The sequence below is a fragment of the Abramis brama genome (genome assembly GCF_963993115.1).
Source record: "Abramis brama genome assembly, chromosome: 1".
NCBI lineage: Eukaryota > Metazoa > Chordata > Actinopteri > Cypriniformes > Leuciscidae > Abramis > Abramis brama.
Window position 1 is genome coordinate 24,110,441 of NC_139963.1, and position 15,892 is coordinate 24,126,332.

A 15,892-nucleotide genomic window follows, 5' to 3' on the forward strand; every position below is an offset into this window, starting at 1 on the left:
ACCTCTAAATCAGTCAGAAGCATCTATAATCTATCTAGCATTTAAAAAAAAACTATATTAGTCGACCACTCTTAAACTATATTTACATTCCCATTAACAACACTTCGACACCCCAAGGCCAGGGGCCAGTTGCATATAAACATAGCCATTATGTTAAGACTGTGTCTTACCAGTATGGCAAACTAGCAGTTAGTCAAGGCCAGGGGCAGTCTTACTTTTTAGTATCAAGTTACACCAGTCTTCATTGTTATGTAATTGACTAAAACAGTTATGAACAGTCTTAAAGAAAAAAAAAATTGTGCCTAACCTTTAAGACTAGTCTAAGCAGTTTATGCAACGGGCCCCAGTTGGTTTCACAGACAGGGCTTAGATTAAGCCAGGATTAGGCTTTAGTTCATTTAGGACAGTTAAGTAGCTTTTCTAAACATGCCTTAGAAATAAAAAAACATTACTGGTGTGCATCTTGAGACAAAACAATGGCACTGACATATTTTAAGATCTGTCAGTGCAAGTTGCTTTCAGTTAAAATAGCTCAAACATGCATTTTAGTCTGGGACTAGACTGTGAAACCGGGGGCTTATGTCTCATCAAAAATCCTTTTTGCTTCAATAACCCCATTTTCTTTCAGTTTAGCAAGGAGATGTGTTAACCTACTACACGTTGTTTTTGTTTGTTTATTTATTTTACCAACAATATAAGTAATTTATTTACACACTGAATTTCTGAATTGCCTCTCATTGTGCAGAGCCCAAATTACGTCTAGATCCCCCTCTCTGGACTTAAAGGGTGGAGCTAGACCTAGCCCAGCTCCACCTCCGTGGACCTAATGGGTGGAGTTATGTTTAGCGATAGGATTGTGGTAGGATTGGGGTGTGGTTTAACCGTCCAGCTCCACCCACTACGCCCAGCGAGGGGAACTTGACGTCAAGCTCCACCCATTGGCTCTGCAGTGGTGAGCAGCCTCTCCTCTCACAGCTGGAGGTAGAACTCTGAAAAATATGAATCTTAATGAAGTGGGCGGGGAGAATCGACTTTGAGACCCACCCCTAATAGATCGATGCTACCAACGACCAATAAGGTGTGAGTAGTATTTTTCAGCAGCCAATCAGAGTGGAAACATGTGTTTAGACGCTGTGTAGTGCTCTGAACCCGACACGAGCGTGTAGGTTGGCTGTTGTCAGATTTTGCACTGAAGAAGAATTGGCAGCAGCCCATACAATGTAGTTCTGCTCCTCAACTATAAGTTTACTAGGCCAAGTGGAATAAACCGTTTAGGACGGTTCATAAAAGTTTATGTGTTTTTTCACACAGAAAAATAACGGCTTTTATTGAAGTAACGTTAATTAGTTTAGAAAAACTTCACTATCATCACAAAAGAAAGTAACGTTAGCTGACTAGCTAGCGAGTGGGCTAAATTAAAATATTTCCATAAAAACTCAACTTTTTGACGGCTAAGTTGGACGAAAACCTTTGCTGGAGTATCAGCTTTAGGTAAACGCTGGGGTTTGCGAGATTCGTGAACTTTTGAAAGACTTTTTAAAGCACTAAAGCGCCTGTGGGAATGTCGTGTCGGAGTGGAGTGGCCCGGGTGGGTAATCAAGGACTGCAGCCCCTCCGAGCCACGGTCCCGTTTCAGCTGCAGAACCGGACAGCACCGAACCGCTGCTGCAAAGACACCAAAACAGGTAAAAAACACACTCAAAGTTGCTTTATAAACTGTTTATTTAGTAATACTCCCAAATGTCCTATCCACTCTAACTCTTCTCCTTTGGTAGGTAGCCTATAATAATAAAAATAACGATAACAATAATAATGTGAATGGATAATCTGCAGAGGTCTTGTGGTTTAGCTGCTCTTTCTTGGCTTCAGTGCAACAGTGTTAAAGAAGTTTCTCAGTGCACTGAACGACCCCCCACCTTATTCCCTACATGTTTTGTGGCCAAGATGGTCACAAAGCATGGCAAGGGCTTGAATAAACAAAGCAGGTCTGTCGTGTCTATCTTGGATGTTATTGTTTGCCTGCAATATTTTATAAACGCTGATCACTGGGCATGTTCAGCGCATAAACAGTGTGTGTCCAGACCAGTTCTCAGGAGGTCTGTTTTTCTTCACCTTAAATATCTGCAGTCAGCATCAGGAAAAACAAATTACAACTGTCACATTCCTGTGATCTGCTGTACACACCTGGATGTCAAATTTGGAAAAGATTCTTGCATTGTTTTGTGTTGCTCAAGCATTTGACTAAATGCAGTTTAACTGTAGCTTTAGTATCATATATCAGTGTCTTCAAACTTTTTCAGGCCCTCTTGGTGGATAGAGAGACGGAGCAAGGACTTTTGTGTAAAATTGAGTGTTGCATGTTAAACCTGGCCTATAATAACATGCGTGTTTTACAGTATTAATGCATTTGCATAGTTTATGATGGTTACTTTAAAAATCCTTTAATTTACAGAGGTGTATACTTGTACTTTTTTTTTACAATTTAAAATAGAGTTTAGATTTTAATGTGATAAATAGCCTTTTAACCTTAGGATTGGTTGAAGTTAACTTGTTTGTTTTTTTCTCACCAAAATTAGTTTTAGTTAAGTAGTTTAGCAACAATTGTTAGACCAGTGTTGAAGATCTGGGTCTTCTATGATTGACATAACTGCTATATTGAACAAAAGGTCTATGTTTTTAGTAACCTTTGGTCTTAGTGCGACATTTTCCGTAGGTGTCAGGCTGTCTCAGGTATTTTACATCAACATTTTATCAACTAGGTGAGAATACTTTGAAAGTCTTGTCTTTAGTTTTAGGACAATGTGTGAATCACAAAGGGTCTTTGATTCTGAGTGCAACCAGATCTTCACAATGCACAAGCCTTGTGGAGAGCAGTAGGTCTTCCACAAAACAATCTACAGACAGAGATAGAATGACCAAAATAACTTTTGTTTTATTGTTACCAAGGCGGTAAACAACAAATCCCCCTGGTCCCTTAGCATTTGTGCTCTTGTTTATTGAGTCGTGCGCTAGCCCACACAGTACGAGGCAAAAAGCTCCACTGATTTCCACAGAACTGGAACACCAGTCATTCAAGAAGTTTTACACACTCCCTTCCTCATAGCTTGCGGGTTCATTAAAAGTTTAGCTTTTTTTTTAGCTACCGATATGAGTATAATTTTCTCATCTTGAGTTCCTTTGTGCAAAATTCAGGTGTTTTCCCTTAAAAATCAGTGCTGAATATGCAGGGGGTATAAAGTCGTTTGTTTTCTTCTTGGTCTGTTCATGTGTAATCTGTTTATTAAAGTAAATATGTTCTAAAGCTTCTTTAACCATCACTGAATTTAGCACAATATCATGGCATGCCAGAGGTTGTGTTCATAGTGTTAGGATGTTCAGCGTAAATTTAGTCCATATGCCAGTATGTGTATTTTTGTATCCTGCCCACTGTGCTTGAAGGGTATGATTTTAAACTATGCAGCTCATTGGCCGTGTTCATCCGTGTGCAGCCTCATTGAGAAGCCACAAACGCAAGAAACAAGACAAGAACATGTCCAAGTCATGTTTAAACCCAAATCCCCCCCAAATATTTATACATTACGGTATAATTTTTCTGGACTGCCTGTTAAGAACTGTTAAGAATATATATGTGTATGTGTGTGTGTATGTATATATGTATATATATATATATATTTATATGTATGTATGTATGTGTGTGTGTGTGTGTGTGTGTGACACTTTACAATAAGGTTTCATGACTTAACATTAGTGAACTGAGAATGAACAATACTTTACAACATTTATTAATCTTAGGTATTGTTAATTAATGTTAATTTCAACATTTACTAAAACATTATTAAAATCAAATGCACTGTGAACTTACATGAACAAACAATGAACAACTGGATTTTTATTAACTAACATTAACAAAGATTAGAAAGTACTGTAACAAATGTATTGCTCATTGTTAGTTCATGTTAGTTAATATATTAGCTAGAATGTTCACAAATGAGACCTTATTGTCAAGTGTTACCTGCACACACACACACACACACACACACACACACACACACGTGTGTATAGCCTATGTATCAAACATGTATATATAGGTATCACATTACTATTTATTGCATTACGGTAATGAGAATCAAGTGGAAATGTGCTTAATTTGCCAAAAAAGAGGTTTCGGTTTATTTATGCAAATGTATATTCTCGTGATATTCACTTATACATATATTCATGCACAATATCAGACTAACCATACATATACCTCAAACCTTACAATGTCACAATCATCTGCACATAGTCACCCAACCTGCTTTATTCCACACCCTCAAACTGACAAAATACACTCAGTACAAGACAAGTAGCCTATGCCTTGTTTAACACCCATGAGTAAACTTCCACCATCAAAAGTCTCCCGAAGCCACTGCAAAGACCCCAGGGGCTGGGAGAGGTGAATAGATTAAGGAAGGACCTGACAAGGTCGGAGATCAGATGTACCATTATTAGTTTCAATGACATGATCAATGCACAGAAGAAAACGATCCCGTGTACATGTGAAAATGATCCTCTGGAGTATTTTGGGCAGGAGCCTAATAACAACCTTGTCTACAGTGTGTTGATGAAGCAAGCACCAGGATGTTCAGCATCCGTTACGACAACAGCGTCTATTTATAATGAGTCTTTCATGCTGGGAATGTGTCTCAGTGTGATTTACAAGTGGCTGAAATGCCAACTCGAGGGAAAATGTGAAAGGATTATTATTAAACGCAAACAAACATCATCAGAAACACTTTAATGTCAGAGCTGTGGCACAGCTGCTAGCTGATCTCATTCTCCTCCTTTCTGGCTATCTATGGAAATTCAGGCTTTAGTGATTCAGTTTTTCCGTTAAAATGTTATACCTTTTGTCAGTCCAATCAACTGATTTTAAAATGAGTAGACCATCTCATTCATACTGTTTTTGTGACATTTTCAGACTTTTTTGCTTTCATGCAAAGTAAGCGCATTTCTGACCTGATTTTCATTACCTTATTGCAAAAATAGTTCTGAAATGCAAATAAGATGTTTGGAGTTTTTATACATTTAAAATAAAATTATTCTGTTTTGTTGAAATGCTTTACCTTTTGCCAGTGCAATTAAATTAACCAAAAAGGAGTTTACTTCTAGCTTATTGTTCACACTACAAATGGAGGGTCCGTCTCAGCAAGCTGCATTGTGGGAGACAATATTCCATGCAATGTGCTTTTCTTTTCTTTTTTTTAATTGTTGAATTCTATTTATTTAAAAAAAGAAACGCATCTCACTGTTTTCATTCTCTCATTCTGTGTCCCCTGTCCTGTCTGTGTAGCCGAGTGCAAGACCAAGGGACGCCCGCCGAAGCCAACCTTGCGACGCACATTGTCTCTGGACACTTTGGTGGGACCGTACCTGCAGGGCAGTTGGCCTAGGGAACCAGAGTGTCTGCCCGTTACCTGTGTCAATGACAAGGCCACACAGGTGAGAACCTCTGGTTTGGGAGGACTATTCCTTTAACCCAGTCAGTGATATTAATAGCAAACAAAGGAGGTCCTGTCTGACCATGTGCAGTGAAGTCTTTACTACTCAGTGGGGAGTAAAACAAACCGTTGGTTAGATCTGCGCTATGTGATAAAACAACTACATAATTCTGTATGTGTAACACTTTTGTTGTTTGCAAATTATATTTCTTAAATGGCCGTGGCATGGCATGTTTGTATAAGAAAGTTGAAGTCACGCGGTTGCTAGTGAAAGATCTTGGCTTTGGGGAGAAAGAGTTTGGCTGGTAATGGAAGGAGTTTAGGAAAACCCAACTGGGAACGGCAGCCATATTGTTTTTTTCCCAAATGGTTTCCATATGGGTTCCTGGAGCACTGCTCCAACATGCCTTGCTGGGGTCGGCCATATTCAGTCAGACACAAAAGCTGAAAGTCTCTCTGCTGGGGCTGTTCATTTTGATTTTATTTGGTTATGGTTTGATTTCTAATTCGATTCAATTTCAGTTGTTTAGATTTTGATTCATATGGACATACTCTAATGATCAAAAGTTTGGGGTCAGTAGCATTTTTAAAAAGAAATGAATAACTTTATTCAGCACTGACATCAAAAGTGACAGTAACAACTTTTATTATGTTACTTTAAGAGCTGTTTATTTTAACTTCCTATTCATCATTGAATCTTGAAAGCAGCACAACTTAATAAAAAATGTTTCTTGAGCATCAAATCAGGATATTAGAATGTGAGACATTGTGTGACAGTAATGATGCTGAAATTCCATCACAGGAATAGATTACATATTCATATAGAAAACAGTTATTTTAAATTGAAATAATATTTCACAATATTACTGTTTTTACAGGTTACTGTTTTTGTTCAAATAAATGCAGCCTTGGTGAGCATATAATACCTCTTTTAATGTTAGTGTATTTTAGTTATAATATCCATTTTGCTTACATATGAAAGAAATTATACATTTATAAGTTATACAGTGAAATAGGGCTGCATGATAATGGTTAAACTGATCATACGGATTATTTTTCTCAGTTTATATGCATGATTGTTATTTGTTTTTACATTTCATCAGAATTATTGCTCTTTCATGTAAGCATAAATCAAGAGATTCATATGCATGGTTTATTTGACCTCTTCTAATTTCCTGATTTATTATATTTAGTCAAATTCTATAAATCATATAAATTCACACAATCTCTACATTATAAAAACTTGTAAAACAAGAAGCTTCTAAAAAAATGTATATAACTTCCAATACAGTTCTCACTGAGAATGTTTGATCGCAGATTTAGTCGCAGCAAACAGCACAAGCGTCCTTGTGAACAAACACAAACTGGCTGTTTGACACTTTCGTTCGAGCAGAATATTGCAACAGAGATCAAACACCAACATACAGTATATGTTTGGTGGTGTTTTCAGATCATCAGCGTGTTTTCTGAATGGAGAGAGAGCACGTACTCATGGTTGCCAGTTTGGGAAGATTAAGTAAAACACTGGGCAGAAAATTAATCTATTTAAGAGAAAATTGGGCTCAGATTGGGTTATTTAAACTCTTGACACCTGGCAAACCCAAGGATGAAAGCTTGTGGAGGCTTGTTACCAATGCAAGATAAAAACACTTTCAGGATGAACAACCAGTGTGCAAATATCTTGACGATTATGATGAATTGATCGTGAGAAGCCTTAATCGCGATCACGATTAAAATACGATTTATCATGCAGCCCTACAGTGAAGACTCATTAGGACAGATAACTCATCTTTTTGGACTATTTCAAATAAAAAAACTGTCTCATAGGAGTCATTTGTTTTTCAAACTGCATAGCAACACCCTGGCAACCATCCTACAAAGATTTAGAAATGTACTTGTTTTTCTAAGACTAGAGATATTTCTAACACTGCATCAGACCACCTCATTGCTTTGCTGATTTCTGAGAACAGTGTCTGTTTGGATGGTCGTTGCTTCCTTCATAGATGCTGCATCCAGTCTGGCTGTGTCTCTCAGCAGGTGATCTGCTATGCTTGCTCTGATAACCGGTCACCCAAAAAAAGGTTTTGTTTAACATGACCTTCATAGTGACCGTCCCCCTCAACCCCTGCCACACACACACAATGCACAAGCAGATGCACACCCCATGCACACCCTACTTTTATATATTCACTTTATGTTTCACTGACGAACAAATGCAGCTCACTTTTTAGTGGACTTGCAACAGTTAACAATTGTACAGTCTTAAGACACTCAACTCTGCCCAACCCCCGATCTGAACGCCCACTTGAGTGCAGACGGGGACTTCTGAAACTTTAGCCAGCATCTAGCGTGCTGTGCATACAGACCCTTGAACTTAATGTCCGTTTATAGGCGTAATCCCACGGCAGCTTGGTGTGGGCGGGCAGACAAGCGGGTGTCCAGGCAGAAAGGAATCAGGGCTGAATTTAAATTTAAATCGACTCGTATCCCTGCCCCCGCTCAGCCATGTGAAACCTCCAGCCACTGAGCGGACGTGCTTAGTTCTGATCTCGGACCCTGGGGGCTGGAGGTGATGACATGTTTTAATATGTATGGGTTACTCCAACTGCGTGTTGTTACATTCGCATCCCAACCGCACAATATATTCGTGACCTCTAACAGACACAGGAAGAGAGGGACCTGACATAGGAGGAGGACACTTTTTTGGGTTACAGTACGTTAGGCTCTGAGATGGAGCTAAGTGATTGGGTCACTTGGAGAAAAATCGTTCAGTGTTCGGCGATATAGTGTGCACTAGGTGGGCTCTTACTTCAGCAGGATATCATGACGGTATGCACGTGTCTGTCTGTATGAGTGCACTTGAGTACAAACACGTTTGTTTTTTTCTTCCACATCTATGAAATGTGGTGCAGCAGAGTCAGTGGTTTCTGTCATGCACGTCTCCGCACAGCTGTGTGTTGGGCGTATGTGTGTGTTCCAGGTGTGTCACACATTCTGTCCCGTATTCAAATACACTTAGTGAGGCGCGGAAGCAGCTTTCAGTTCCATTTGTGAAAAACATGTCAACACTTGGCGAATGGTGCGCACCACTCTCATGGTGCTTTCGCTCGAACTGGTGCATGAAAGAACAGAATCGCTTTGCATTGTGTTTGTCTCTGTTAAAAGGGGATGTGTTATAAGCTGTCTTGTGTTCAGTGGAAAGGTCTGGAATACTTTATGCAAAGTCTCAGGGTGTTTAGGATAGTGGGTATTCAGTGAAGGGAGGTTCAGTTTTGATTATCCTGAATGAGCTGAAGCTTTTTTTGATGTCTCGCTGAGAAACCATTGTGGGCGTGATTATTTGAAAATCAGTAACTTTAAAATTAAAACACTTTGAAAGTCAAATGAGCGCTTGCTTTCTCTCTTTTCTTAGACTCCCAGTTCCTGGATAGAGGAGACACGGGGGCGGAGAGGGGGCGGTGGTCACAAGCGCTCTGCATCATGGGGTAGCGCTGAACACCTTCGAGAGGTAAGTACTTGATGATGGGTGGAAAATGTTCTTTGGTATTTGAGACAAAAATAAAGAAGAACTGTCCATTGGCCTGCATTCAAATTTCATTGTTTTATTTTTTCTTATTGGAGCCAGTATAATTGAATATGAAATCCAGTAATTCCAAGGATTGTTAGCTGGGATATATTGTTAAATTTGCCATTCCAGTCTCTATAAAATTATTTGAATAAATCCTTATACAGTAAAAAAAAAAGGAAAATAATTAAAAGAGATGAAGTACCATGTATCCAAATATTGTCATTATGACATGATTAAATAATATACAAACAGTTTAAAATGAACTAGTGAAAAAGTGAAATACACACTTGGTAAGCAAGATTTTTGTAATATGTTTTTGAAAGAAGTCTCTTATGCTCACCAAGGCTGCATTTATTTATTTTTAGCAGTAGTCATAGCAGTTAGCTTTCACCTCTCTTCTGCACGTTATACGTTTACATCTGATACATCATGTTTCTCTCCTCTCAGGTTGCTAAACTTCGACAGTCCTTACAAAAACGCTCCAGACATGCACCTCCTGCCATGGACTGTGACCACACTCACCAACACATACACAACAGCCAAACACACACACCTGGAAGTACACAGGTAAACATGAATGTACACACAAACCTGAACAATTTCAGAATGTATCTAGTACAGCTCGTTCACAGTAGTGACATCAATGGAAGAGTTAAGGGCATTTATAAATGTTGTGCTTGTTTATGGGCTGTGATTATGAGCTAAGCCTCTCAAATGGGCCCACATCTCACTAGCAACAGAGATTTAAAAACAGAGCAGCTTTACTTAGATGGTGTCAGTGAGCTACAGCCATTGATATGGCGAAAACACACACACACACACACACACACACACACACAACACACACAGCTGGTTATGTTATGTAGCAGTGGCTCTCTTTGTACAGTAGAATATTTAAATAGAGGTGAGAATATGCATGAATCTGTTTGCATTACTCGTACATGCAGGTTAATCTCATGTGTTCAGGTTACGCTAAAAGGGGTGGTTCAGGATTTTGGACATCGGACCTCATTTCCAAGTTACCTGGGTGTTATTTATCAGTGGAGACAGTTTTCAACATTTTTCATCCAGTCCTTCCAGTTGCATAGTTCGCCGGTGCTAGGCTAGCGCGAGTCAACGGTATCTGCTAGCCTGCCATTAAAAACAGTTTTACCCACTCCACAGTAGACCAAAAGCAAATAAATTATAACGCCAGACTATCGATGTAAATGTCTGTTGAGAGAATAATGTTAGAAATCAAACTACCCTTTCATCGCATTGCAATAGTTATACTTTGTTCCCTGTATTTATTAGCACAGTCTACAGCAGCGGCGGAGTGATATTAAGTTACCAAGGCAACCGAGAGAGTCGGTCCACATGACAATCCATTCCATAAAGTGTATTTACCTGCCGCTGACACTCATCACTACAGAAGCAGAGTATATTGTGACTTGTGATCGTTTCGATTACGGGGTTTTTCAAAGTCGTCTGGTCTAAAATGATGACTACAAATTTGCAACTTTAGTAGAGTCTCTGCCGGTGTCTCGTTGTCCAAGCCAGCAGCAAGAAGCCACAGTTGGTTCCTTTCTCGATCTCTCAATGGAAATTTGTGGAAACTTTTTGGTGACCATCTATTTGGTTTATTTTTACAATTTCGAAATGCACACCGAATCACCATGTTGCCAATTCCTTAGTTTACAATCGAATGTTTCAATATCGTTGCTCAAGGTTACTACTAGCTAGCTAGACGTCCCGACTGTAGTGCGCTTCTGTTCTGTGTTTACTTTTCGGCGCAGTACTACTAACCGGAGCAAAGTAAAATTCCGCTGCTGCTGAGAAACTAGTTCCTGTAAATGTAATGCGATCATTGAGATGCAAGAGTAGTTTGATTTCTAACATTATTCTCTCAACAGACATTTACATCGATAGTCTGGTGTTATAATTTATTTGCTTTTGGTCTACTGTGGAGTGGGTAAAACTGTTTTTAATGGCAGGCTAGCAGATACCGTTGACTCGCGCTAGCCTAGCACCGGCGAACTATGCAACTGGATGGACTGGATGAAAAATGTTGAAAACTGTCTCCACTGATAAATAACACCCAGGCTAACTTGGAAATGAGGTTCAATGTCCAAAATCCTGAACCACCCCTTTAACCATAAAACCAAAAGAGATAAAAAAAAAAAATGAAAAAATGAATCGCACAATTAATTTTGGGTTGAAATAAGACCAGACATTTTTCTTTCACATCAGAACCCCAACACATTAAAATTTGTAGAGTTTCTGTAAACTTTGTCACTTGTAGACATTTTGGTTTATAGGTCTCTCTGATTGTCGTGTGTGTGTGTGTGCAGACGATGCCTCTCATTCCACTGAGCCGATTGGCCCCCAGACTGAGACGCAGTGTGGAAGGACTGAACCTGGAGCTGGAGGGAGTCTTTGTGTCTGAAACAGCAAAGGAACAGCACAAAGTCAGTGTGTGTTTGTATGTACTTGTATTTCTGACCTACAATTTTATCTCAAAATCATCTGTAACCACTGTGTTTTTAGATCCTCGACGTACCAGATGGTCACAGAGCCCCCGTCCCAGCTCAGAGGTACAGCAGCGCTTCACAGAGTGACCCTTCTCCTGCCCAGCTGTCCCCATCACACTCTCCCTGCACCATCACAGATGCGGGTTAGTCACTCTTAATGGTTGATTCAACAAGCGACGTGTCCAGTAGTAATTTAGTACATGTTATATCCAATATAAATAGGTCTATTTTTGCCATTTTAATGTTCCATTTGAAATTGAAAAGACGGCAAGGATGTATGCGTTCATAGACTAACAATAAAAAAAAAGCACAAACTAAACTTGCTCTTAGTGATGCCATTCATATTTTATCAACACATGACAGTAAGTCTGTGTAAAATTGTTAATTGTGTAATATGTGTTTGACTGATGATTCTGTTTCTCTGTCTATGTGTGTTGTATTTAGATATGGTTGTGTGCGGGCCGCTCTGTCCGCCTTCCTCTCCTCCATGCATGTCTGAGCCGCCATCCTCATCTCCTCGTCCCAACAAGACGTACGTGTTCCAGAGAGAACCTCCAGAGGGCTGCGAGAGAGTACGTGTGTCTGAAGAGGCCATGTAAGTTCAGCGCAAACACAAACTACTGTATGTGTTCAAAAACATGAACTAGGCATGTCAATTGAACACATTAATATAGTGTTATTAATAGGGTTAGTGATAATCAATATTCCTGTCTGCCACAATAATTTAAATGACATTATCTTGATTTAGGGGCTCTTCTCAGCAAAAGTGTATAATCTGGGTTAGGGGTTGAACGACTTCAGATTTTTTTAAAGTCAACATTTTTTGTGATGAAAGTCGAGTCGACGTCGAATAGTTGGTGATCACGTCATTGATGAACAAATAAACCTGAACCACGAGCTGAGACTCGAACGCGGGTTGCCTTGTGCACAGCTATGGCATATGACACAGCGCTCCTACATAACAGCTTATTTTTGTCAGTTCTTTTGTCTTTGGGTCATTATATTTCTCACAGATTTCTGCTCATTCTAAATCAGGTATAGATAAAGTAACACAGTAACATTACATTTATTTAAATGCATTAGTGTGAGACGGAGCGATTGCGTGTGAATTGCACCTGGCAGCGTCTCTCTACTAATAGTGAAGCTGTGGGTTTTAGTTACTAAGAAATATATGCTAGAACCTTTCAGTTTCTAAGCTATTTTATTGATAAATCAAAGAACAGAGTTTATAATACACTGCACCACTGAATGATTCTGTGTGCGTGCGATCTTCACGTGATATGCGCGCTAATGACTGTGTGTGCATAATAGAGCAGTTTAGAACAGCGATTAATAATAATCAATAAGCTGTGTAATTCACGTGATCAATTTTGAGCATCCAGATGGTATAATCAAACATATCTTGTGGAGGGCTCTCTGAGTATGCATTTATCGCGGGTGCTTAAATTCTTAAACTCAGTTGTATCAAATTTAATGCCATAAGAAGTCATAAATACACTTTAAACTGTAAAAGAAAAGTAATCATTTACTTTTAAGGTCTTAAATTTGGTGACAGAAACATGAATCGAATGTGTTAATCTTTTAAAATGCGGCACTGTCGTGCGTTCTACTGGCTTGTGCTTTCAGAGCAGTTCACAATCAGTGAATATCACGCATTTATGACAAGCGATTGCTTATTGATCTACTGTTGATGAATTAACATTGTTTACCTTCTGGTTTTATATCATACATGCAAATTCGTCACATTTATGAAGCAGCTGCATATACAGGGGTTACCGCTATATTTCTGCTGTTCCATAAGCTCCACCTACTGTCAGAGAGTGAATTTGCAATGTCATTCAGCCTGTGGATCGAAAAGAAGCTAATGTGCTGATTCCAAAAATCAAAACAATTACGATAAGAGTTATATTTTAATGCATATTAATTTAAAATATAATGATTTATGATTTGACTTATAATTTGAAAAAATAGTTTAAAGGCTGAAATGTGAGGTCTATCATTTTATAAAACTTTTTTCTTTCATCAAAGCCTGTATTATTACCTGTAACTGTAGTTGTTTAAATCATGTTGTTACTATAGATCTAGCTCTACCCAGTTCATACGGTATTAAGTTTGTGCATAGTTTTTAAAAAAAGGTCTTAAAAAGCCTTAAATTGGATTTTAAAAACCCTGAAGATACACTGTTAATCAATCTCCATATCATGCAGTTAATTTCATTAAACCAATCATTTGATCAATTGATCCTAATATTAACCATTTTCAAAACATCAATTCTTTTCAGCCTTGCCTGTCATGGAAATGCCCCTCTTCAGCCTTCCTGCCCTGACCCCAACAAGGTGAATTTCACGCCTCACGGTGGCTCCGCCTTCTGCCCTGTCAGTCTCCTCAAGCCCCTCCTCCCTTCAATGGACCTGTTATTCCGTGGCCTGTCTGTTTCACCCGTCACTGGCTGTTCGGCTCAAAGTGCTGCCCCCTGCCAGACACCGGGACATGGTGTGGGTGGTTATTTGAGCGGCGCCCTTCCAGACCCTACCGCCACCTCTCTGTGAATGGGGGACATACATGGCAAAAAGAAAGAAAAACAAAAGAATGCTGTGCCTTTGTTCCTATCATCAGAGACTTGGACATTAAAGCGTCTCAGAGAGAAGTAGCTTTTCTAGAAACAGCTCATGCCATCCACCCGGTAAATGATTTGTTTTGATCGGCACAGAGATTAAAAAAATCATGATGGAAGAATGAAATGGACAACTTTTTGTCCACTACAGTGGACTCTCTCCAGTGTGATTTGCCGGCGACCTTTTGACCTGAGGACACTCCACTTGGCACTTGTGATCATTTTGTTTCACGTTATAGCAATTACCTATTGGTATGTTTCCTCTAATTTCTATAAAACTATATTGATGACTATTCATCATATGTATAAGAATATATTTTCAGCTCTGTCAGAACAAAAAAATTGTCATTTTGAACATTCATTATAATATTTTGTCTATCAGACAGACTATCAAACATGTGTTTCAAGCCTGACCCACTCCATGATGATTTTACAGAGCTGTGGATGAGTTTCTTAATTCAGCATTTACAGATAACACGAAAGAGACACTAAGAGAGTCTCTCATCAGCTGTTCATTGTAGTGGCATTTTATCTTGACAACTGATGTTTCAGGTGTTTTTGAAGGCTGGGTTTGTTTTAAATATGCTTTAGCATGTCTATTTAGTAGTTAAGAATGTATGCATTTAGACATCATTAAGATGAGCTCTGAACTGTAGGCGTTCAATGAATGTCAACAAATGTTCAGAGAGAGTAAAAGGGTGAATCTTACAAAGCTTCTCAAGAAAATGTCCCAGTCATATGTTACTACCTCCAATCAAAAGAAATTATTTGTATTATTTTTTCTTTTTTTTGCATTGTGTCATATTTTTTAAGGAAAATTTAATTTTTGTTACTGTATTAAAGTAAAAAATAAAATAAAAAATGCATATATATACATATAAAATAGGTCCTAAAATATATACTTAATTATTTTTCTATTTTGTTTGGATTGAAATATGATGGGGATATTCTCTTTATGGATTCTTTGAGATTCACAGAACCTGTGTAACTGTGTTTACAGTTGTAATTTAATAAGGGAAAGAAGGCAGAGGCCATTATTCTGTTGTTTATTCAGAGGTCTTCATGAATAGTGGGCCGTTCACACTTAAATTCAGACAAGAATACTGACAGGACCCAATTAAGGGTTTATTTTGCTACACACTTGATTAGTGTGCTGTATGTTTTACTGAATTTCACTTCAGACTTGACTACTATTCTTACCACAGTGGTCACATTGTTCAGTTCATTGAGCACCAAGATGGTTATACAAACACTTTACACAAGACACAAGCAAATTTGCCGCATTCAGGTTCAATATGTGATTGTGCACATCATAAGGAACGAAACTTCCAGCAAATTAGTGTTTGCTGACACTGCACTGTTATTATCCCTTTTTTTTTTCTTTTCTTTTTTTTACATGGATTGTGTCTCAGTCTTGGCATCATCCATTCAGTTTTTTAAGTTCTCGCTCGTTACCTTGTTCTTTAAGGGTGCTGTTTTAATAATATTGTTCTCAGATTGTTACTGTTATTGTTATTTTGTTGAGTACAGTACAACAAATATTTTTGTTGCATATATTGTACATTTATGTTACTCAGTTTTGGCTGCCATAAATGAGAAACAAACTCAAAGAAATAAGTGTATTTACTGTTTTGTATAAAAAACTTTATGCATTCTTGAGCATAATTTTTTACAACTATTACATTTTAATATACATTTATATGTTTGCATTAAAATGTAA

At 38.4% G+C, this 15,892-nt stretch overlaps 1 protein-coding gene across 1 annotated transcript; it reads left to right on the top strand.

The window, feature by feature from the left end:
• The first annotated feature begins 1,156 nt into the window (after positions 1–1,156).
• Positions 1,157–15,826, top strand: fam117aa (family with sequence similarity 117 member Aa). The gene is made up of 8 exons (XM_084131926.1): positions 1,157–1,685; positions 5,333–5,481; positions 8,893–8,988; positions 9,496–9,615; positions 11,379–11,495; positions 11,575–11,701; positions 12,003–12,153; positions 13,840–15,826. The coding sequence occupies exons 1-8, from the start codon at positions 1,562–1,564 to the stop codon at positions 14,105–14,107; spliced, it is 1,152 nt and encodes a 383-aa protein (XP_083988052.1). The 5' UTR covers positions 1,157–1,561; the 3' UTR covers positions 14,108–15,826.
• The last annotated feature ends 66 nt before the right edge of the window (positions 15,827–15,892 follow it).